The 24,583-nt window shown below is 42.7% G+C and overlaps 1 protein-coding gene across 6 annotated transcripts in view; it reads left to right on the forward strand.

Moving 5' to 3' along the window:
• Positions 1 to 24,583, forward strand: part of HIVEP1 (HIVEP zinc finger 1) — a 147,955-nt gene that overhangs the window by 101,808 nt on the left and 21,564 nt on the right. For 5 of the 6 annotated variants that reach the window (XM_047103126.1, XM_047103129.1, XM_047103127.1 and 2 more), the window contains exons 4-7: positions 6,665 to 12,618; positions 15,916 to 16,049; positions 16,765 to 16,940; positions 21,556 to 21,657. In XM_047103126.1, the coding sequence (XP_046959082.1) occupies positions 6,665 to 12,618; positions 15,916 to 16,049; positions 16,765 to 16,940; positions 21,556 to 21,657 (6,366 nt within the window). The remainder of the gene's footprint in view (positions 1 to 6,664; positions 12,619 to 15,915; positions 16,050 to 16,764; positions 16,941 to 21,555; positions 21,658 to 24,583) is intronic. The other variant, XM_047103131.1, reaches the window with a different exon arrangement.

Raw genomic sequence — 24,583 nt, forward strand, 5'->3', positions numbered from 1 at the left:
CTTTCTGCCTGCCCCTCTCCCACTCATGTTCTAGCCCCACCCCCCACTCCCCCCACTCCCTCCCTCTCTCTCTCTCAAAAATAAACTTTTTTTTTTTTAATGTCTCTAACCTCTGACTTCCTGGCACCTCACTGTCACAAGTTTTGTTATATCTTTTTTATTACCCCATTTCTTTTCATTTCTAGTTCACCCTAAATAGAGGGATTACCCATGATGTCAGACTTTTCTCTGCTGATGTCACACTTTTCTCCTTACCGGGCATATTCTCTCTGTCTTATCATTAATGTACTTCTACAAAAAACAGCTCTCATCGTGTACTTCCAGATCTATGCCCGTAGCCCAGACTTCTCTCTAGGGAAAGAAAAGAATATGCATCTATATTTAATAGATCGTAATTTTCGTATTGCTATGTAATCTTTGTAATTATTTTAAATGGATGTGTAATGTTCTGTTAAGTGCCTGTGCTGTAATTAGCCTAAGCATTTCTCTGTTGAAAATTTCTAGCCCTGGATTTGCAGCTACACTTTAGAATTCTCCACATGTATATTGAGTTTGAGCTTTGGTGGGATGGAAAGTGAATTGAATTTTTTTTTTTTTTTTTTTTTTTTTTTTTTTTTTTTTTTACCCCTCCCAAACTGGCTTGGGCCTCACAGATAAAGACAGGAACTGAGCAGAATCTTTGGCAAATCTTTTTTAGGCTTTCTTGCTTTGAATCAGCTGAGAGGCCCCTCTGTCAACTACCTGGATTCAAGGTAGCGTTTTAACTTTCACGTGAACTCCGGAAGGGCCTTCTGTGTGCTGTCCATGTCTCCGGTCTCTTTACTTTCTTTTTTTGTTTCTTTAATTTTTTTTTTTAAAGAGTGACAGAGCACAAGTGGGGAAGGGCAGAGAGAGGGAAACACAAAATCTGAAGCAGCCTGCATACTTTGACCTGTTAGCACAGAGCCCGACACGGGGCTTGAACCCATGATCTGTGAGATCGTGACCTGAGCTGAAGTCAGACGCTTAACCGACTGAGCTACCCAGGCACTCCTGGTCTCTTTACTTTCTGATACAACATGCTCTGTGTTGTTAGAGGACAGGTAGTCCTTGTGTCCCCAAGACCCAGAAGACCCTAAGGTTTTTCACACTGATGCGTCTCTGAGTAAATCCAGAATAGCGATTCACCTTCCGGCAAGGCGGGCTTTTAAAGCCACTGTTGAGAGGCACCTGGGTGGCTCGGTCAGTTAAGCATTTGACTTCAGCTCAGGTCACAATGTGACGGTTCATGGGTTTGAGCCCCACGTCGGGCTCTGTGCTGACGGCTCAGAGCCTGGAGCCTGCTTTGGATTCTGTGTCTCCCTCTCTGTCTGCCCCTCCCCCACTCACACGCTATCTCCCTCTAGGATAAATAAACATTAAAATAATTTATTTTTTCTTTAAACACACCGTTGGGTTGTAGTTCCCGATACCTACTACCAGCCTCGGGAGTATTTTTTGCCGCGTTTAACTGGCAACCCAGATGCTCTGTCTCAGGAAACGTGTTTGTTTTCATTCTGTTACTCTCTAAAGTAATCCTGGAAACCCGCGGATGGTGCCATTTTACGCTCCTTGGTGCTCCTCTCCAAAAGCTAGAGGAGGCCTCACGTTCACTAGGCTTGTCCTTGGCACACGAGGTGCCAGTGCCTTCCTTTCAGAGAAGGTGGGAGCTTTAGCCCCTGTTTCTCTAACTGCGACCCTCTCCCCCGTCAAGTGGCCTTTGTGATCTTTCCGAGCTGTTCCGGCCGCCTCCCCAGTGGAGGAATGGCTTTCTGACGAAGCCCTGCAGATCGAAGCTTCCGACAGGGTCTCGCTGCCCGCTGCGGTCCCTCCCCTCAGTGTGACTGGTACTTGTTAAATGAATTGCTCTTTGGGGTTCCGACCCGTTGATGCCTCAGAGCCTCTCCCTGGCTGCCGGCCCTTTCCAGGAGCACGCCCCCCCCCCCCCCCCCCAGAACGCAGGGTTCAGCAGTTGGTTGACTCCCATTTTGGGGCCTGTCCCACCCTTGCCCACTCTGACTGCACATCAGCACTGCGTAAGGAAAGCGGGTGGTATCTCATCGTTCACACAAACAGGGCACGCGCCCCAGGTGTTTCCAACCCCAGTGTCAGTAAAACCCCAGCAGCCCTGGAACCCTGTGGTAGAAATACAAAGTGGCGCCCGTACGGCGAGCGGAAGGTAGGCCCGCGCGCTGGCCAGTGGGGAGTGGGCGTATCGGAAAGCCACCGTCCTTTACGCTGCCTTCTGCCACTTACCCTGTGGTCTCTCAGATCCTCTAGTTAGTTTTCCATTCAGTACGCCGTAATACCAGATCGCCTTTAAAGTGAGCACAGGCCCTGATGGGAACAGCAGCCCCTCCCAGCCCTCATCCCCACCGTATTTCTGCCTTGAGGCATTCTGGTCTGTGCATCCTCTTAACTCTGGCCTCTGGCAACTGTATACCCGACATGGTAGATGCAGCCACAGCGTGTGAGGATCTTGCCCTTTCCTGTAGATAAGAGGGCAGGTGAAAGCAGCTTCCGTGACTCTCTGGTGGATACACTGGAGATTGATCGGGATTAAAAAGTATGCCGGGTGCTTCGTTCTCCAGGGCCCCAGGGTCGGCCACGTCCTCCTACTCCAGGCCTTGGTTGCCAGAAGGAGGCTTCTGTCTATGATTCGTAGCCCGAATCACTCTGTGCACACCTTAGCCATCCACTCTGTGCACGCCTGCCCCGATCTTGAGAACCAAGGTAATGGTCAGCAGTGAGGCACACAACTTGTTTCAGTCCCAGCCCTGGGATGATAGTGTGGTGCTCATCTCAGATGTGCCCGGTCCCCTCCCTGTGTTTGCATTCTCTCCGATCCCGTCCGCTGCCCTCTCCATTCACAACCACAATGACCACAAAGTCCTTGGATTTAGAGACTGATCCAACATGCAAAGTCATCCCCATCCAGCCACCCATGATGGAATGGGCTTTATCCCTTGAGCAAGGAGTGTGAACTCTGTTAAAGGAGACATGACAAAATCTTAGAGGTGTGACTGCAGCTCAGAACAAAAGCGATTAGGACCGTATTCTCCAGTGAACGCCATCCCCTTCCCCTCCCCCATGATCTCAGGCAGTCTTAGAAAAGCACACAGAACATGAAAAGACAGACTAAACGCTCAGCCTTGAAATATTCCCTCAGAAACAGAAGTGTGTTCTAAGCATTGAACTTAATAAGGTTATAATTTTTTTAATGTTTATTTATTTATTTTGAGAGAGAGGGGAGAGCGTGACGGGGGGGAGGGACAGAGAGGGAGAGAGAGACTCCCAGGCAGGCTCTGCGCTGGTAGAGCACAGCCCGATGCTGGGCTCCAGCCCACGCACTGTGAGATCATGACCTGAGCCGAAATCAAGACTCAGACGCTTAACCAACGGAGCCACCCAGGTGCCCCAAGATCATAAACTTAAGCGACAACTCAAACATGATATGAGACAATAAAATGAGATGAAACGGGAAGTATGGAGCTAAGGGAACAAGATGAGAACGAAACAATCTTCGTCCAAAACAAAGACATTTGAAACAGTAAGGAATTTAATAGCCTGAAAATTGAGTGACTGACATAGGGAAAAGCGTTAGATAGTTCTAGAGAAAGCGAAAGGCAAGAAAACCCCAAAAAGGTGGAAGCAGTTTAAATCCTTGTAAAGATGGTGCAGCATAAAGATAATTAGTGTCCATAAAGGAGCCCATCCCAAAGAAAACATTGGCCAGAAGATAGATCTACTTGAAGATGCAAAAAAAAAGAAAAATTTTCTGGAAGAAACAAAACGCGTCTCCTCATGGAGAAGGACACTGTGTTCTAGGGGGAAAGGCTTAAAGTTTGTGTAGTAACAAACTCTGAGCTGACTCGCAGTTAACAGATTTCAGAAGTAAAAGAATTTTGCAGACAGACAAACAGAAAAAAGGCAAGTCATGCCAAGGAGGGGAGGCCATCAGCCAGGCTGGCTCCAGGCTCCTGCCACAAAGCAAAAGAGATTGCAACATTTTGAAAGAAAGAATTGATGCATTAGCACCAAGTAAGTGTTAAAATTCAGAGAGACCAAGAGTCAACAACTATGCAAATAGAATGTAAATGTTAGACACTAACAAAAGGGAGCTGAATCATCTAAAATTGAAGCCTGCAGTTCAGAATATCTATTTAAAATACGGTTGTCCAAATTCTTAACTTCAGAAGAATTTTTAGGAAAGTGGTGTCTCCATAAAGAAATACAGATTTAAGGGCGGTTTTTCCTTTATTTTCACTCAGCTTCATTTTAAGTACAAAGTTAAATTTTACCCTTTCTGTTTAAAACATACATAGGATGGCTTATAGAATCCCTTTAAAACTTAATGTGGTATTTCCGGGTGTTTCTGCTCGTGGGTTGAATTTTTGCTTTTTTTTTTTTTTTTTTTTGAAGTGTAAGACATTATTTAATTTTTTTCTTTTTTTTTTTTTTTTTTTTTACAAATAACTCTATCTAAACATAAAAGCTTATTCCAAAAACCACGTAAAACATAACAAAATAAGCCTATCTACCCAACGAAGCCACTGGTTCCGTAGGTTCTGGAAGGGGCTTGGCATGGGTGTGTGTGTGTGTGTGTGTGTGTGTGTGTGTGTGTGTGTGTATACACATACATACAGTCTTTTTTAACGTTTATTTTTGAAAGAGACGGAGAGCAGAGGAGGGGTAGAGAGAATCCCAAGCAGGGATTCTGACATGGGGATCCACCCCAGAACCATGAGATCATGACCTGAGCTGAAATGGAATCAGAGGCTTAACCGACTAAGCCACCCAGGCGCCCCGCTCTGTGTCTTCATATGTATTTTGACAGCCTGGTGGCTTTCACCTTTCCTACAACCCACTCCAAGCCTTTTGAAAGTGACTGGGGAAACTACTCATCCTAGATGATGATTCGCGTTTTTCATGGTGTCCATTAGCCCGGTAGGCACAACATATGACATTCAGTTTATTGCATTTATCTTGAAAAGGGAAAAACAGTGGGAAGCATTCTGTAAATGAGTAGATCGAAACATAAAAAAGATTTGCTCAACATCATTTCATATCAACAAACCTGATACTTGTTTTTCTGTTTTTCTTAGCTCAAGCATTTTAGTCATGAGGGACCCTCCCCTTTTTAAAATTTTTGCTCTTCTGATTATGGTGGATAAACGTATCATTAGCGTGTTAGTCCTGTGTTTTTTCATTAACTTAATCTATCACAGCACATAAACCGATCATCACAAGAGGACTAGGGTATTTTATTTTATGTAAATTTTTTATCTCCAGTGGTTATTATGGCATAGGCATTTGGTCTGATATGAATTTCAAATACGTCCGTTGCAACGGCTATTTGAAAATAACCAGGAATTTGAGTATTTGACTTTTCTACAAATAAATAAGAGGAGCTTGAATGAGTTTTTGTCTCTGTGCCCAAGAATCCAACAAATGGAAACAAATGAAATTATGACAGGTATTTACTGCTCACAAACGTCGTAGTTGACAGAGGTTGTGGGGGGCTGAGGCCAGTTAAACACGGATTTCCTTCCAACACAGCCAGAAATGAAGGTAGCTTCCTGTCTTGTCTCCCACAGTTAGCTGTACCTACCTGTCCACCTGCCTTCCATCTACCTGTCATTAATGACAAAGAAACCTAGCCATTGGATGTTTTGTTCCGTTAAAATGGGGATTTTTTTTTTTAAAACTAAGGGCCATTACAACATTATGACTTTTTAAATTGTGTTGGTGGAGAACCACAAATAAGGGAGATGTTTTTACTTTCATAGTTTTTGTTCACTGATACAATTACTGCAATAGTAGTTCTTTATGATTCTACCAACCTTAATATCTCATAAGCATCTGAGATATGTTTGCTCCAAAAATTATTGTATACTAGCTTTTTTTTTTTTCCTCACAAAAATGGCACTATTGCCTATTTTGGAATCCTCTTACTTTAAAACTTGCTGAGAAGTTTTCTCGAGAAGGTACTAAATGTGGGGCGCCTGGGTGGCTCAGTCTGTTGAGCATCCAACTCTTGATTTCAGCTCAGATCATGATCCCAGCGTTGTAGAATCGAGCCCTGCATTGGGCTCCGTGCTAAGCGTGGAGCCTGCTTGGGATTCTCTCCCTCTCCCTCCGCCCCTCCCTTGCTCACTCTGCCTCTCCGTCTAATAAAAAATAAATAAAAATAAAAGATACTAAATTGCGACAAGACCGTCAAATACCCCGCATTAAAAGGTTGAGTTTTCTTCTTTGTGCAGCAGGTGTCTCAGACTGTTGGATAGACGGAGTCCTCAGCTGTCACTGGGAAGAGGGAGAATAACGTAGTTTTGAAAGGTCAGGTTCTAGGACGCTGGTGAGCTGGGGGTCCAGGGAGGAACAAAGCATTCCGGAAATGGACACTAAGGTCTCTGCACGAGTGTTCCAATAGCTTTTGATTGCCATCGTTCTTACAAATGCCAAGATATCAAAATACAGTTTTATCCACAGTGGGCTTTCCTTAAACTACCTTCTTTAGTTGTCATAACGCCCTCGTGATTGTAATCCTCATTTAAAAAAATATATATACACGCGTGGTTGGCATGTCTATCGTCTTACCAATTGACTTTTTAACTTTTTCTTTTCTTTTTTTTTTTTTTAACAGAAATCTTAGAGGCTGGTATTAAAGCAACTTCAGAATCACTTAAAGGTGTGAAACGAAAAAAGATTGTAGCTGAGAACCACCTGAAAAAAATACCAAAATCCCCCCTGAGGAGTCCCCTTCAGGCAAAACATAAACAAAATACAGACGAGCCTGCTTTTGCTGTTCTTCAGAGCGCGCCGGAGTCTCACAAGAAGCAGAATCCTAGCCCCGTGAAAAATGGGAAGCAGTTTGCCAAACACAATGGAGAAACACCTGGGGTAGTCGCTGAGGCCTCCAAATCCGAAGATCCTGCGTCCCCAAAGAAGCCCGTGTTTCTGCAGCACCCATCTGAACTGCGCCGATGGGGATCGGCAGGCTCTGACCCCAGCAGGTCGGGCTTCCCGGATGCAAAATGTGACTCTCGATCTTTGTCGAGTAAAACCAGGACTGACCGCAGTGAATGTATCTCCTCCACTCGTAGTCCCACTTCCTCTTACACAAACACCGCATTTGATGTCTTACTGAAGGCAATGGAGCCAGAGCTGAGCACCTTGTCGCAAAAGGGCTCATCTTGTGCAGTTAAGGTAGAAAAACTGAGACCAAATAAAACTGTACAACCCCCTTCTCAGTTAAACAGCAGCTCACCGGACGCCCCAACTCAGACTTCCCAAGAATCTGTTTCTGAATCGCAGCCTTCTCCTTGTCCCTCGTACACAGTGCACGTGTCTGCAACTCAGAAGAGTGAGCCAGCCACGGTTCAGTCAGTGTCTCACCCGTGTAACCAACACGAACACTTCGTGTCTCAGCCTCACCAACAAAATCAGCCGCTTCCAGCGCGTTCAGGTTTCCCAAGGTCCCTGGTGAATCTGCAAAATCAAGAGAATGCCAAACTTGAACAGGTTTATCACATGGCAGCGACGTCATCTGTGGGTCTGACTCCGCCTTCCAGTAGAACTCAGGTTACTCCTCAAAACCAGCAAATGGATTCTGCTTCACCGATGTCCGTGAGTCCAGCCCATTCGACACCGTCAGCCCCCACGCCAATTTATAACTCAGCTCCTGTCGCCTCTGTCGTTAACCACAGCGTGGAGCAAATGTGCAATCTTCTTCTGAAAGATCAGAAGCCAAAAAAACAAGGAAAATACATTTGTGAGTATTGCAATAGAGCTTGTGCAAAGCCTAGCGTGCTTTTGAAGCACATCCGCTCCCATACTGGAGAGCGACCCTATCCCTGTGTGACCTGTGGATTTTCATTTAAGACTAAAAGCAATCTGTACAAGCACAAAAAATCCCATGCACATACTATCAAACTGGGTCTTGTCTTGCAACCAGATGCTGGTGGTTTGTTCTTGTCACAGGAGTCCCCCAAAGCACTTAGCATCCAATCGGACGTAGAAGACAGTGGGGAGAGCGATGAGGAGGGGGCTGCTGAGGAAAGACAGAACGACCCAGTCTCCATGGACCCGCAGCCTGTGCAGATAATGAAAATGATGTCCCATTCTGAAGCGTTACCAAAATCAAGTTCCATTCCAAGCAATCCAGACCATGTGGTAGGTGACTTTCCACTACAGGACAAATCTTCAGAATCACAGGCTGTGCCAGAGTTACCAAAAGTCGTGGTCCACCCTGTCGGTGTGTCCCCTTTAAGAGTCGACAGCCCAAAGCTCCCGGATTCCAAACCTGAACTGTCTAGTGCACAGACACCGAAGGACCTTCAGGGAACTAATGTCCTGTCCCACTCAGCCTGGACATCCTCCCTCGAGACTGACGAGAAGTCCCGTCAGAAAGGGGACGGGAGTCAGCCAGAAGGGAAACAGGAACCTCACGTGGGGACAGGACACGCCCAGCTGCAAAGGCAGCAGGCTACTGATTGCTCCCAAGAGCAGCAAGGAAAACTTCTGAGTCCTCGGAGTTTAGGAAGTACGGATTCTGGGTACTTTTCACGTTCGGAAAGTGCCGACCAGACCGCGAGTCCGCCGACTCCCTTTGCCAAAACGTTGCCCACCACGGACCAAGACTTAAATAAGAATAATGGGCCCTCTGCACCTCGGATCAGTACACCAGCACCTTCTGCTCTGTCAACAAGTGAAAAAGCATTGCTTCTACCGGGTCAGATGCGCCCACCCTTGGCGACAAAAACACTTGAGGAGCGGATATCAAAGCTGATCTCAGACAACGAAGCCTTGGTTGACGATAAGCAGCTGGATAGCGTAAAGCCACGGAGAACCTCTCTCTCGAGGCGAGGAAGTATCGACTCTCCCAAGTCATACATATTTAAAGATTCTTTCCAGTTCGATTTGAAACCAATGGGACGGAGAACAAGCTCCAGCTCGGATATACCAAAGTCCCCTTTCACCCCTACCGAGAAATCGAAGCAAGTCTTCCTTCTGTCTGTACCTTCCCTTGACTGCTTGCCCATTACGAGAAGTAACTCCATGCCTACCACAGGTTATTCAGCAGTACCTGCGAGCGTCATCCCGCCCCCTCACCCCCTGAGAGGAAGTCAGTCATTTGATGACAAAATCGGCGCTTTCTACGATGACGTCTTTGTGTCAGGCCCTAACACTGCCGTGCCCCAGAGTGCACATCCACGGACCCTTGTCAGACAGTCAGCAGTAGAAGACTCTTCAGCAAATGAAAACCACCTTCTCGGTGCTGGACAGTCCCTAGACGAGAGCTATCCAGGATGCGGTGCGGCCAGTGACACTGGGCCGGCCAGGGGCAAGTCCTTGGCCCCAGGCTCACATTTGGAGAAAAAGAAGTCCCATCAAGGGCGAGGGACAATGTTTGAGTGTGAAACCTGCAGAAACAGGTATAGAAAACTGGAGAATTTTGAAAACCACAAGAAATTTTACTGTTCAGAGTTACATGGACCAAAAACAAAGGTGGCCGTGAGGGAACCTGAACACAGCCCTGTGCCTGCTGGTAGTACACAGCCTCAGATTCTGCACTACCGAGTTGCGGGCCCTGCAGGGGTGTGGGAGCAGACACCTCAGATCAGAAAACGGAGGAAGATGAAGAGTGTTGGAGATGACGATGAACTTCAGCAAAATGAAAGGGGGGCGTCCCCGAAAAGCTCCGAAGGCCTCCAGTTCCAGAATTCTCTGGGCCCTGCTTCCACTTTGTCTAAGCATAACGTTGCAATAACAAGTGAACAGCACAGAAAGATACAGCTGCAGGCCTCCCAAATCCAGCTGGCGGCCAGAGGTCCCGACCAGACCATGGATCCCAAGCTGTCTACCATCATGGAGCAACACATAAGTTCAGCTGCCCAGGACAAGACGGAGCCGAAGAGGCACGGAACTGGAATCTCCGTCATTCAGCACACAAACTCGCTGAGCAGACCCAATTCATTCGACAAGCTTGAGTCTTTTGAAAGAGGTTCCCCAGTCTCCTTCCAGGAGCTGAACAGGACAGTGAAGCCCGGGTCTCTGAAAGTGATGGGAATTTCCCCAGAAGAAGGGCGCCCTCCCCAGAACACGTCTCACCCTCACCAGCCTGCGCTGTCATCAGATGCTCTGAGAGCAGAACTTCAGGACGGTCCCAGGAAGAGTCCAAGTGAACGACATGTGTTGGGACAGCCCTCCCGACTCGTTCGGCAGCACAACATCCAAGTCCCAGAAATTCTGGTCACCGAAGAGCCAGATCGGGACCTCGAAGCCCAAGGCTATGATCAGGAAAAGTCAGAGAAGTTCAGTTGGCCTCAGCGTAGCGAAACCTTGTCAAAGTTGCCAACCGAGAAGCTGCCACCCAAAAAGAAGAGGCTCCGTCTTGCCGAGATGGAGCACTCGTCCACAGAATCGAGTTTCGACTCCACTCTGTCCAGGAGCCTAAGTAGGGAGAGTAGTTTATCTCACACTTCGAGTTTCTCAGCTTCATTGGACGTTGAGGAGGTTTCTAAAACGGAGGCTTCCCCCAAAATGGATTTTCTAAACAGAGCAGAGTTTCTCATGATTCCAGCTGGCTCGAATACACTGAACGTTCCTGGAACTCACCGAGAAATGAGGCGCACCGCTTCAGAACACATTAGCTGCGTGCAAACGTCGATGGAGGTCTCCGATTTCAGAAGTAAATCGTTTGACTGTGGAAGCATAACTCCACCCCAGACAACACCACCTGTTGAATCGCAGCCCCTGACGTCCCCTTCGGGCATGGGGGTCACCGGGCACGTGCCTCTCTTAGAAAGAAGGAGGGGCCCGCTGATGCGGCAGATATCTTTAAACCTAGCCCCAGATAGTCGTGTGTCTCCCGGGAACCCACCATCTTTCCAAACAATCGCTCTTGCGAGCGTGAACACAGCACCGTTTCCGGGCCCTCAGCTCACGAATGCATCTTTAGCCGAGTTTCCTGCAAACGCTCTGCACTCCCAGACTCAAGTTAAGGATCAGCGAACAGAAACCTCTAGTTCCAGCTCTACTAACATCTTCCCCGTTCAACAGCTTTTCGGTATCAACGTGTTAAGTCCAGTGCACACCCCCCATAGCCACCCAAACACACAGACGTCTCTGCAAGTGTCTATGCAGAGTGTTCAGCCGGATGCAAATCCCAGTTTATGTGTAGCTTCTAAAAGTAAAGGTTGCTTTGCTCCCAAGTACCAACTTCATTGTCAGGTTTTCACTTCAAGCCAGTCTTGCGCTTCCAATCCTGTGCTTTCTTTGCCAAAGCAAGTTCTCTCGGATCCAGTTGGGGCTGCTGACCATCGCGGGACTTCGTTAGCATTACCAACCAAATTGATAGATGCCATGTCCGGTTCATGTGTTCCACCACCACTGAAGCTAGGTGGGCAGGCGCAGAACGTGCCGACGTCGTTTGCATTGCCCGTGCATCTGCAGAGTAACGTTCCAGCGTACTGTTTTGCCACAGTCACTCCTCTGCCACAAATCCTGGTGACCCAAGACCTGTCCAACCAGCCAATTTGCCAGGCTAATTGTAGCATGGTGCCAATCAGCGAGGAACAAAATTCCGTGCCAAAATTGCAGACGGATCACCAGAATGCTTTGTCAAACCCAGAGGCAGAACCTGTCTGTGAAAATGTTTTTTCAGAGATGGGTCAGACTCTCCCTCCATCAGAACCTTTGCCCGTAACCCAGAAAACGTCTGTTGGTAGGCTTTCCCCCCAGCAAGAATCTTCAGCTTCAAGTAAAAGGATGCTTTCCCCAGCAAACAGTTTAGACATTGCCATGGAAAAGCACCAGAAGCGTGCTAAAGATGAGAATGGGGCTATTTGTACAACAGAGATCAGACCCTTTGAACCAGGGAGTTCAAGACCTAGTGAAGTTAATAAACAGAAGAAACCTATTTTAGTGAGGCAGGTTTGTACTACGGAGCCTCTTGATGGTGTGCTGTCGGAACAGGATGTTTTTTCTCAACCTGAAATTAGTAGTGAGGCTGTTAGTTTGACAGATGTCCTACCAGCTGATGATTTGTCATCCGAACACTCTAAGTCTGTAGTTACAGAACCTATAATCGAACTACAGGAGTTTGAAAACATCAAGTCCTCCACGTCGCTCACTCTTACAGTGAGAAATTCACCTGTCCCTGCAGAAGACATTCACCTTTCTCCTTTGGAACGTGTAGACGGTAACCAAGAAAGGAAGTCTCCAGGGGTTAAAACTCAACGTGACAAAGAGAGCATCCAAGACCAAAGTCAAGCCACACTTTTAGTGTCTGATGCGGGAGGTGCACAGCAGCTGCCTTTCCCCAGCCTGAAGACCTCAACCAACTTTACATGGTGTTACCTATTAAAGCAGAAGGCATTGCATTTGCCTCAGAATGACCAGAAAACTTCAGCCTATACTGATTGGACAGTTAGTGCCAGTAATCCAAACCCACTTGGTTTGCCTACAAAAGTTGCCCTTTCTCTCCTTAATTCAAAACAGAAGACTGGAAAATCACTATATTGTCAAGCAATAACTACCCATTCCAAATCAGATTTATTGGTCTATTCAAGCAAGTGGAAAAGCAACTTAAGCAAGGTACTTGACATATCATTTATCTTCACAAATAGTTTGTGCGATGTCTTGATGCCTTTAAATGTTTTAATTGGAAAGTGTATCTTGAATTTTGAATGACAAATTGTGCTGTGTAAGTATAAAGTCACCCAGACGAAAGGATGAGAAGTTTACCCCGCGAGTTAGACTGATAAGGGTTACATGGAATCCTTCGGTGATTCTGTCTTGAGATATTTTGGAAATAACTTGCCCTGAGCTGAATGTTTAAGTCCTTACGTAATGGTACATACAGATCATCACGGTTTAACTTTCATCTTTCTCTTGTATTAAGTGAAAAGAGATTATGTTTGTGTTTTGTCCCTGCTGGTGCGGGGGAATAGAGGTGTGAGTAATCAAAGACTGTTACATTTCATTTTGAAATATAAGCAGAGAGCCATTCATACTTGTCTTTGTACACCTGACTAGCCTCCCCTGGCCATGCTAGTCCCAACTCCCACCCGGTGTTAGAATCATCTTAGTGCTAGAGAGAAGACTCACAGAATAGCTGACTCATACACTTGATATAATTAAGTTGATTTGGTCAAGATGTCTAGAATAGGGTCATAAAACTGTAATTTGGAGTTATTTGTGTAATCAGTTTTACTAGAGTTGTTGGCTTAACAACAACCATTTTATGTTGGCATAAAATGGGAAAAATAATTTAAGTGAGAATAAATAAATAGGTAAGGGGATCATGGTGGACTCCTGACATTAAGAATTATAGATTAAGTCCGTGACCTCTACAGGTTCATGAGCATACAATATAGGTTCATAGACATATGATATGTGTGTCTATATATATATACATATATATATATATGTATATACATACACGTATATATAGACACACACATACATATACGTACATATACATATACACATATATATACATATATATATACATATACATATATATATATATATATATATAGACGCATGCACACACACACACACACACACACACACACACACACACATATACTTACCAAGAAGGAAGTCTCTAAATTTGCCGGTAGGTTAAAGAGGTATGGATACAGGGACGAATTTCCCAAAGTGGTGATATTTTAGCTGAGTCTTAAAAAAAAATGTAGGGATTTTTGTTTCAGGTAAAAAGAATGAGAAATTTTAATAGTCTGCTGACATGACATGGACATGATTAAAGAACTTAGTTCATTTTAAAGAATCCTGAGGAGTCTGCCATGGGTGGCTAGAAGGTGTAAGTTTGAAACACTGACATGCTTCCAAGTTAGAAATATAGACAAAAACCAAAAAAATATGCACACTGGTGGAGAGCCATTGATACGTTTTCAACAAAGGAGGGTGCAGGCAACCATTCAGAATTTAATTTTTAAATGACCTGGCTTTACTCTAGACCTACTAAAATCAGAATCTTGGAAGATGAGACCTGATCATGAGAATTTAGACAGAGCTTCTGGAATATTCCCAAAGTGCCTCTGGAAAAGTGGTTCCCCTTCATCATCAAGTGCCTTGGTAGAAATGCCTCTGGAAATGTGTACTTAGATTTGGAGCTAGGCGAGGACTCCTGGTGGAAGGTGTCGGGATTCCTTGGTGCATGGGGGTAGTTAATGAGCTTGCTCAGAGCGGGAGGAAGGACAGAAGATCTCAGAATGGATTTGGGATTCACCACTACTTAAAGGGTTGAATGGATGAAGAAAGTCCATACGGGAAACTGAGAGGTTGTTCATCAAGGAAAGAGGAGGACCAGGAGAAAGCGGTATCACATAGATCAAGGAGGAAATTTCATGGAAAGATACTCAGACAGAGAGGTCAAATAAAGGTCACATAAAGATGGAGACTAACGTGGTTCCTGGACCAAGCGGTCCCAATATCGCTGGAGTGTTGGGGACATGGGCAGGTGGCTGTGGAGGCCTGGGTACTGGGTTGACTCACAACCCAGATGTTAAGGTACTTATAATGGAGAATGGAAAAGAAAGGTGCTGAAATGGAAGGGTCTCTAAGAGAAGCGAGGTGTCAACAACATAAACTGCACAGGTGGCCAAGCACATAAAGACTAAGGAAGGGATAAGGATTTGGGCATTTGGCTCGTTGGTAATTGGTGAACAGAAGCCAGATTCGATGGTAGGAAAGTGAGGCAAAGAGAAATGGGAATTTGGTGTTGAAAAGAAGGTAAAAAGCAGGATTAGCGTTAACGGTATAAAGTCAAGGAGTAGTGTGCGTATGCATTCCAGATTGTGGGGACACCTGGTGTGTTTGCTAGGACAAGAGGAGACCGATGCCTTCATGTCTGCTAGGGTCAGTGTCATTACCTCCTCGCACTGCCTTCCTGAGCTCCCCAGGGTGCACCTTCTGAGGCTGCGCGGGCCCTCTGACCATGGCGCACACTCTCTCATTTGCTAGAATCAGGTCATCTCAGTGCAGAGCCATCTGCTTGGGGATGTGGTTTTTAAGGATTTGTGACAAAGAGGCCCCTTGATCAGAAAAGTTGTGCCTCACTTTGGATTTGGCCAGAGAACTGGAGTTTGAGCCTTTGCTGTTAAGCTTGACCTTGGACAAGTGACTTCACCCTGAGAGTGTCCTTCCACACTGGATCCTGTGCTGCTGGCACCGCAGGATATGTGAGAATGGTAGGGGCTGAGGAGGGGGACGCTTGTGAAATCCTCAGGTGGTGTCACGGTAGTGTTCCCAGAGGAGAAGCACCCAACACTCGCCATGTTGATGTGTGTTACCATTTTCCAGACAATTTAATTATTATCAGTGCACAGCCTGACTTGTGACCTGCCTGTATGTCACAGTTATCGGTATTCAGGAACTTTTGAGAAGATACAGCAGGGAAACGTAATTATGGTTTAAAATGACAGGAGAAGGCGAGAATGTTGGCAAACGGACTTTTGCTTGAACAGAAATGCACAGTTACAGTCCACCGACGTCGCAGGGAATTGGTCACGTTCTTCGGAGTATGAGACATTATTATACCAAACGGGGTAACTGGCGCTTTCCCATCTTGGAAGAATAAAGCTCGTTTCAGAAATACAGTGTAGTGTGAGTGATTGGTCAGGAGACTGTGGTGGGATCTTAAAACAACATAGGATTTATCAGTTTGCAGTGGTGCAGACAGATAGGTTAAAGATAGGGGAGGGGAGAGAGCAAATGACCTTTAAACATGTTATTTCCTTGAAATGCATTCCATTAAGTTAACTACGCGTACGGTACTCTGCCATGTTTTAATTTCCAAGTGAAACGTTAGCATGTTTGTGTTTTCAGTTTTATTAAATTAGTTTCTCTTTTTTTTTTTCCTTTCAGAGAGCATTAGGTAATCAAAAGTCCACAGTAGTTGAATTCAGCAATAAAGATGCCTCTGAAATTAACAGTGAGCAAGATAAAGAAAATTCCTTAATCAAAAGTGAACCAAGAAGAATTAAAATATTTGATGGAGGGCAAGTACAAATTTTACTTTCTAAATGTACATTTAAACTTACTTTTTAAATGTACATTTGCTTTCATGTGAATGAAGACTTAACCAGTGCCAATTTTATATAAATGTTACAAGGTTTCTCAGCTTATTAACAGAATCTTCATGGCAAAATATATGTTAGATGTCATGTTAAATAAATCCATTTTGATCAAGAAAATATTTAGGAAACATCATAGGTCCTAGGAGGCAGCTAAGAACTATTTTCAGAGTAAACTCTGGGTTTCACGTTGATTTACAATAAGGAGCTCCGTGGGAAATCTGCTCGAAGAGAGACAAATTCACTGCTTATTGGATGTCGCTGTGTTTTCGGTTATGAGAAAAACACATTGTAAAAGCTGATTGTAGCTCTAGTGAAGCCAAGAGAAATTTCAGTACTTTTAGAGTTGCTGTAATTGAATTTAATATTAAATAAAGAAAACTTTGGAGCCAGTGGCTGAGAAAGAGGGAGTTCTGTTCTAAAATTAAACCTGGTATCCAGTAAGGTGGTTTGATCAGAATTAGCTATTTGCATATTAAATGTTGATGCGAAAAGCTGGAATATCGTTACTTGTGCATAAAATTTGTATTGATTGAGTGTAAAAATTGTGACTTCTTGTATTTTGTAAGCTGAATTCTAATCATCGATATTTTCTCAAAGACCTAGTATCCAATCTCCCTATTTTTTTTCTTTAAATTAGATATAAATCAAATGAAGAGTATGTATATGTCCGAGGCAGGGGAAGAGGAAAGTACATTTGTGAAGAATGTGGAATACGTTGTAAGAAACCTAGTATGTTAAAGAAACACATACGGACCCATACAGATGTCCGCCCCTACCACTGCACTTACTGTAACTTCTCCTTTAAGACGAAAGGTATGAAATGGCATTGTTCGGTGGTCCTTTTGATATGCATTGAGTTAGTAGAGCCAAGATCCACCTTGACACTCTGTGACCAAGGATGCAGTAGCTTGGATAGACTGATAGAAATAACATCTTGTCAACACGGTAGCCTTGTCTCTTTATATGTCTCTAGACCTCTCAGGGAAAGGAAGAAAAAGGTTTTCTTTTAATTATATACTTTCACAATATAGATAATAAATATAACATTTTAAAAGGAGCAACTACCCTTTTTTATTTCCCTCCCCAGATTAGAGTTGCATAACGTGATGACTAATACATTTCAAAAATACTTTGGAGCTGAAGAAGAAAAAGAAATTTTCATGATGATAAGGAAACTCCTTTCTGTGCTACAGGATTGAAGTGAAAGTTTAAATAATAACTGTAGTAAACTTACAATGACTGCGTTCATGTCTTATTATCTAATTTTAGGCATGAAAGGCCATTTTTTTTCCATGATGCTTTTTGTTTTTTACCCAAATTCTATTGAATTTCAGCTTCAGAAAACTTCTGTTGTCCTATTTAATGTGCATAGAACTCAGAACTAGTCATTAAAATTATATTTAGTACTCTTTCTGTATGCTTTATATGTTTTTATTTAAATTGCAAGTCTTTATTATAGTTAAGGTAATTTTACCCTCTCCAGATTCCCTGCTACATATAACGAGAACACTACTTAAAAAATAATGCCCACTTTCTCCATTAGGCTCCTTGCTCACAAATCGTTACATAAAAATTTGTTACTTGAGACTTCAATCTCCTACCTACCTTTTAAAAATAAGAACCTCTCTAAAAGAAAACAATGTCATCCTAAAATTCTCTGTCTGAAAGTGTGATATCTGTAAAAAATATTTAATTGACGATTTTTTTACAGAAACTTTATTTTTATTCCCTTTGAGTAAACATTCACTTTTTTCTGATTATATTGGCTGCCTTCAGGGTTTTTGTTTTAGAGATTGATCAACTCGTCAGCAAAATTCACTACGTTATTTGGCTAGAATTTTTTGGCGTTTAAGGAGAGTTATGATACATAGCAACTAAACATTCACATTAGCTCTCCTTAGATGCTGGGAGTACCCGAAGCAAGAATAATAGAAATAACAACAACAGAATTGTTCTTCAGCTAGCCTTGAATATTTCTGAGTAGCTTTGGGACATCATGAGTAGTTGAGAGGTTCACTGTCTGTAGTCCTCTGGTCGTGATGTGGATTCACCTTCTGGAAATGGAGGGTGGGTTTCAGGATGCTTTTCCTGGTCTTGTGTGCAGGCTTTGATAGGAGAAGGTACTATGATTTCTTAACCCAATTTATTGCCCTTTCACTGGATTTGATCCTGTGATTATGCAACATCTGCGAATTTCCAGTACACAGCCAGGAGACCAGAAATGGGCCAATATAACTCATAAAAGATTACCAAGTACAGAATGATGTTGCTAAATAAAAGAGGATCAAGGTATAATGTGAAATGTGTATTTCTCAATAGAAAGAAGAGAAGAAATCAGGATACCTAAATGATATTCATAAAATGAGGGCAAGAAAGGGAGGGAAACTTAGGTGTGGAAAACCAAATGAACCTTCTTGGCCAAGAAAAATACTCTGAATCACCAACTAAGTAATCTTAGTGAAATAACTCCAAACAGCGTCACGTAAAGGTTTAGATAAATGTTTCCCAAGAGGCGGACAGAGCATAATGACCCCTGAAGAGTGAGCGTTAGATCTTTGCAGTTTTCACATCTTCCAACTTCTCGGATATGCTGCCGATCTGAATTTACGTTAGATGTTTTGTTTTGTCAGAAAATCCATTGCAATTATGCGATAAATACGTATTTGAGGAAAGCGACCCTAGCTAAGGAGACCGGTGAAGAAAATATTAGAAATTCAGTATTTCCCTCTTCTCAGGGTGATAGTTCTTTATTTTACAGGTCAGCTTCCTCGTAGAAGTCTGCCTTTTGTGAATATCTGTAAAACAGATTCCATAGTATCTTTTAAATGCAGCTGAATACTAGTCGACTCGTTTTTAGGTTAGGCTGCAGATGTTGTCCTCCTTGATTTACTCTGTCGTCCTAGCCAGCGCAACTCTACTCCCCACTGGGTGTGTCTGGATAGGAACAGAAAAACAGTGATGTAATGGCATGCCACATAAATATGGGTACCGAGAAAGAGCGCGCTGCGGCCAGCTAAACGGTCTGCAGTGCTAGAAACTGATGCTTCTGATGCCTCGTGCCTATAAATCTCTACTTCGTCATTTGTCCCCTTAATTTATCTGATGAGTACACTTCCAAAAGAATTGTAATTGATTTGTTTTCACTGTTCTGCTTTAAAGGTCAGTCAGCAGAAAAGACACAGTGAGCTTGCACCCCTGCAGGATTTACTACCATTTATACCACAGAAAGCTAGACTCTCTGTGTAGCTGTAGGAGCCCAGAAACAAAACCTCACATGCTTTCCAGACGATTTAGACTAATGTTTCTTAAGTCTGTTAAAAAATTTACTTATTATGTTGATGCACAGAGTTTATGGCATTGCTAAGGGATATATGCATCTATTTTGCATGTTAAAATGCAGATTGTCGTGTTTATTTTAACTTATTTAAGAAGTAGGTTAGTAGTAAGTAATAGCTCGAATTATGAAAAGATATGCTTATTAAAAGCTTATAGTCCCAAATTTATCTGGTTACAATTATCCATTAACGTCTCTAAGAAGCAAATAACCTTCCGTGACTGTTCATGTAGGGAACGAAAGCACTTTCGGTAAAGTGATTTGGTTTGTAATATTGTTATTGTATTAGGAAGTGCTTTGGCTTGTAAATGGAAATTTAAGCCGTATTGAGATGGCCAAAGCATCTTTTTTTACAACTTTTTAATATGAACATTTTGAAGCTTACGGGAAAGTAGAGATTTGTATCATGAACACCAGTCTACCAACCAGTCCACCTTTTACTAATTGTTAACATTTTGCCATATTTACCTCATGTGTCGTTTGTTTGTTTGTTTGTTTTAAGTGTATTTCAAGTAAATATCAGACATGGCCAAGCCATTTAAGCCGGGTGTCATCTCCGGAATTACAGAAGTCAGGGTTTGCTGGGTCTTAGATATCATCTAGTCCAGGTAACCCTGTCACCCTTGAGCCCTTTAAGCACTAAGCTCTGAGATGCTGCACACTGTGAAGTGCAAGAAGTGGCTTGAACAGTGTGACCAGTTCCAAGTACTTAGGGAAGTTTTAGTGGTACTGAGGCTCTATAAATACAGCAGTTTCACAGGCCCTTCAGCTACTGCAAGCCCAAAGTTAAGACCGAGGATTCAGACATCTTTACCTCAAGGCTTATTCTCAAATACTAATTCGCCCCTGCTCACCAAGCTAAGTATCTGGATTTTGTTTTCTCAAAAGAGAGGACCTTCCCTTGTTGGCGATGTTTTGTGTGTGTGGCGTTCTGCACTCAAACTGCTTGGCATCCTTAGAATCTGAGCTCTTCCCATGCATTCGTGGTCACTTGGGACGGACGTTCCCAGTGGGTCCCAGTTAACCTGATAATACTTAGCTACATTAGCCACCAAAGGAAACACATCTTTAGAGATACTGTTATGAGACGTCTAGTCAATATGGTGAAGTGAAATTAACACAGGAAATTCTCTCCTGTTCCAACTAACAGAAATGCTGTTTATGATATAACAAATGTAGTTTTTAATAGATAGTCAAGCTTGAAATTTAAAAAAGGCAAATTCCCAGGTAACAGAAATAAAAAAGAAACTCCATGCTAGTATAGTGAATAGACACTTAAAATAATAATAATAATATTAATAATAAAAATAATAATAATAATAAATAAATAAAATTTAAAATACAGGAATTCATGGGCACAGCAAAGCCAGGTATATGCCCACAGCTCAAGGATTTTCATGTTAATACTGGAATAGAGTCCGAGGCCTCTGAAATAAGCCTGGCCCTCCTGTCCAGTGACTTTGGACCATGTGGGAAAAACATTTCTGCTGAAGAGCAAAATCCCATACCTATGCCATGCAAAAATAAAGAAAGAAAGAACTGGTCTAGAATCAGAGGTCTGAAACCTTCAGCCCCGAGTAGAAGCAGTTGGAAAACTGACCCACAGAGATGTTTCTGCAACTCAGGGTATGTAAGGCTCCGTGGAAAACAGTCTTGCTAAAGATAAGCTTACGATAAAAACTAAAAGGCGTGCAGGGAAACAAAGTACCATGAGGGAGATCCGGCAGGCACAGTGGTGGAGAATTTGGACGCCAGGAACTACACATCTTAGTGCGATCCAAAAGGGACTTTAAATTGAGGATGTTTAAAATGTTTTAAAAAAATAAATAAGGACGACAGAATAGAGACCAAAGGCAAAAGTAGACATTACCCGAGTAGAAGAGGCAGAATTGAAAAGAGAAGTTGTTAGTAGTAAATAACAAGGTTATTACAACATACAGATACCAGTATTTTCTTTTGTCCAAATTTGAGTCTTGGAACTGTATAACCACAGTCTGTGCTTTCATTTGAAGTAGGAATGGAATTTGCCAGTGTTGACAAATGCAGCAGCAAAATACTACTGCATAAGCTTAGTAAACATTCTTTTCCCTTAAGGAAATCTGACAAAACACATGAAGTCCAAGACACATAGCAAGAAATGTGTGGATTTAGGCGTCTCAGTAGGTTTAATAGATGAACAAGATACAGAAGAATCAGGTAAGGCTTTATTCCATATTTTTCATAAATGCTATTTACGATGTACTGTTTTTTTTTTTTTTTTGCGTCCATGTTCTTCTTTCCATTCCCACTGATACTGCTTAGTTCTTATTTTCGTTACTGTTTATTTACACTGTACAACAGACTCCTGCTCCGTTTCCCCATCATTAATTTGTCTTCCTTCCCATCCATCCATTCCCACGGATGTTAAATTAATCTTCGTGAAGCCTGCGTCTGGTCGTACTACTCTGTTGCAAGTCTTCCATTGGTTTCCATTTGCCCACTGAATAAATGATGAGCTCGCATCCCCCGAATCCTTTATGATCTGGTGTCCGCCTGCCTTACCACCCTTCTTTCTCCTTTCTTTCTTTCACCTACCCTAATGCTTAAATTTCCTGCTTACGTGACATTGATCTGGCTCTCTGCCTGTACGGCCCTCCCTCAAAACCCCGCCCTCAGTCCCCACGCAAAACGTGGCTCCCAGTGCGCATCGGACAAAATCGTACTTTCCTTCAAGGTCTCCCTCAGATCCACCGCTGCCATGAAGCCTTCTCTGATTTTCCCTTCCCACACTGTGGGAAACCATTTTTCTCTTCTCTCAGCTCCTGTAGTATTTCCGAGTTTGCTCTCTGAAAGCATTGAATCTCTTTCTGCCTCATTTTTGGATTATTTACATGCCGACCTTTCCTCCTCACGGAGATTCTTAAGCAGATCATGAGCAGAACTGATGACGGAGTGATCCTAGCTGCACCCGCAGCCCTTAATGCAGGGCCTTGCATGTAGCAGCCGCTCTGGGAATGTTTGTGCAGTAAAACACTTGTGTGCTTCCCCAAAATGTTTGTCATTTTGAAAACGTTGGCTGGGGGTTTTCATAACGGTGTTAACAAATCTTAGTGTTTATCTCTGACCAATTTTGAGGGAAAATAAACCCATTCTTCTGTTCTAATTAGAAAGTAGAATTCTTCTTTCGTGAGACTTTTTACATAGGTCAAGAATTTATCAAAGAGATAAGTTTTCTTTAAAAAAGAAACTTTCTGTTTTTGAAAAGTGCCCTAAATTAGACATTTACCTGCTTGCCATGTCTTAGTTAACATGCATTAGTTTGATACGTAGAATATTTCCAAAGAGTAAATGGTGAGCACACCATGGTAAATACAGGTAAAAAGTCAAACGCTTTTAATTCCACCTAACAACCGGTAGCACACTAAATGAATGAGCCTGAACTTATTTCTAAATATGCAGAGGAAGTGACTCATGTCTTAAGTGGTACAGCTGATATGATTCAGTATTTTAAGCACATGGAGAGGATTGCCTTTAACTCCTTTTGGGGAATAAACTGATGCATTCTTGATAGAAGAAAAAAGATAATCGTAACAAATTTAGGACAATAAGGAGTTTTTTAAGTGTTTTAGACACCCTTGTTGCTTTGATGCATGTTAGGGGTGGCCAGATCAGGATTTAAAAGTGCATATCACATTAATGTACATGTCACTTTTCTTAGGAACTTATTTGTTAAAAGCCGATTGTTGAATTGCCAGAAATTGAGTTCTACGCCCGTGTCTTGAAACAAAGACACTGACACAGTTGATAGAATTAATTATAATTCACTTCTAATATAGACAGTTGGTTTGTTTTCTGCTGTTAGTAATCATGCAGTGAGTGACCTACCATCATGAAGGGAATAAATTTTTTTATTTGCTTTATTATCGATTTGCTTTGTTATTATTTGCTGTATTGCTATTCTACCGAGTCATTCAGAAGTAGAAAACTGGGAAGAATGAATAAGAGTTTCAGCAGGTTTATTATTACCCACTGACTAGGAAAGGTACGAGGCAGAAATGGGAAATACTACTGTCTGAAAAACACGGACACACAGGAAGTATTATCACAATATATGCTCATTTACAGGTTTTACTTCTTGAGGAAGATCTCTCTGTCTTATAAAAAGTAAGTGAAAGAGCCTCTACAGTTAAAGGAAGGGAGTGTTTATATTCTGAATTTGCATAGGACAATCAAGTGTGGTTTCCATGAATTATCATGTATTGTTTAGATTGGCTGACAGGCCGACTTACACATCTATTCATTCATTTTTCTATTCCGCAGCTTGTTCCAAAAGCACATGAAGCAGGGTTCAGGTTATAACTCAAACTTGATATTCTAATTGCATATTCAGAGGAGACCCTCTGCTAAAGCTAGGTATTTTACTTGTTTTTCTCTTGGCTACATTTTTTTAATTACTGTGATTATGGGTAGTATATTTTGTTTTTTCACCGTTTTTATTGAATAGTAGATTCAATATTGGCACATAGGTGGATTTTGCCAAGTGTCGTGCCATTCTGGAGACCTAACGGTTCCTAATGAATATGCCAACAAATCTCTTCTTCCTTCGCTTTATTATGGGCTTGGAATGTAGGTGTAAATGTAGTAAAAATTTGTTGTTTGAAACCAGTGGTCTTGTTTTCCTTTCACTCTATTGTGCTTTCAAAGAACAATATTTTGATTTTTTTCTAAATACAAAAAGATTACAAAGAGTTTTATTACCTGTATTCATGTATTCACGCCAGAGTTGATTATTATATTTTCTCTTATTTGCTTCAAGTCTTTTTCATAAATTCAGTGTGTTTTTGGAAAACAAAAACAGCAAAACAAGTCATTACACATCAGGTCACCTTTCCCGGTCACTCTCCCTCCCAGAGGCGGACGCCAACTGAGCTGAGGGGTTCTCTTTTCAGTTCGTGTGACATACATTTATTTCCACATCCGTGAATAGTATGTGGTTGGTTGGCTCGTGTTTTAAATTTGCATGAACGGTATCTATCACCTTGTATGTCGATGCCAAGAAAATGAATTTTGCTTGATAACTTTGAATGGGTTTCCGGAGCCATTTCTTTTTGTGCACAGCCTTAACCATACTTACGTTGCAGGA

The sequence above is a fragment of the Lynx rufus genome, unplaced genomic scaffold (assembly GCF_022079265.1).
Source record: "Lynx rufus isolate CCGP_SWC_20201006 ecotype Redwood Valley unplaced genomic scaffold, mLynRuf1.p SCAF_6, whole genome shotgun sequence".
Classification (NCBI taxonomy): domain Eukaryota; kingdom Metazoa; phylum Chordata; class Mammalia; order Carnivora; family Felidae; genus Lynx; species Lynx rufus.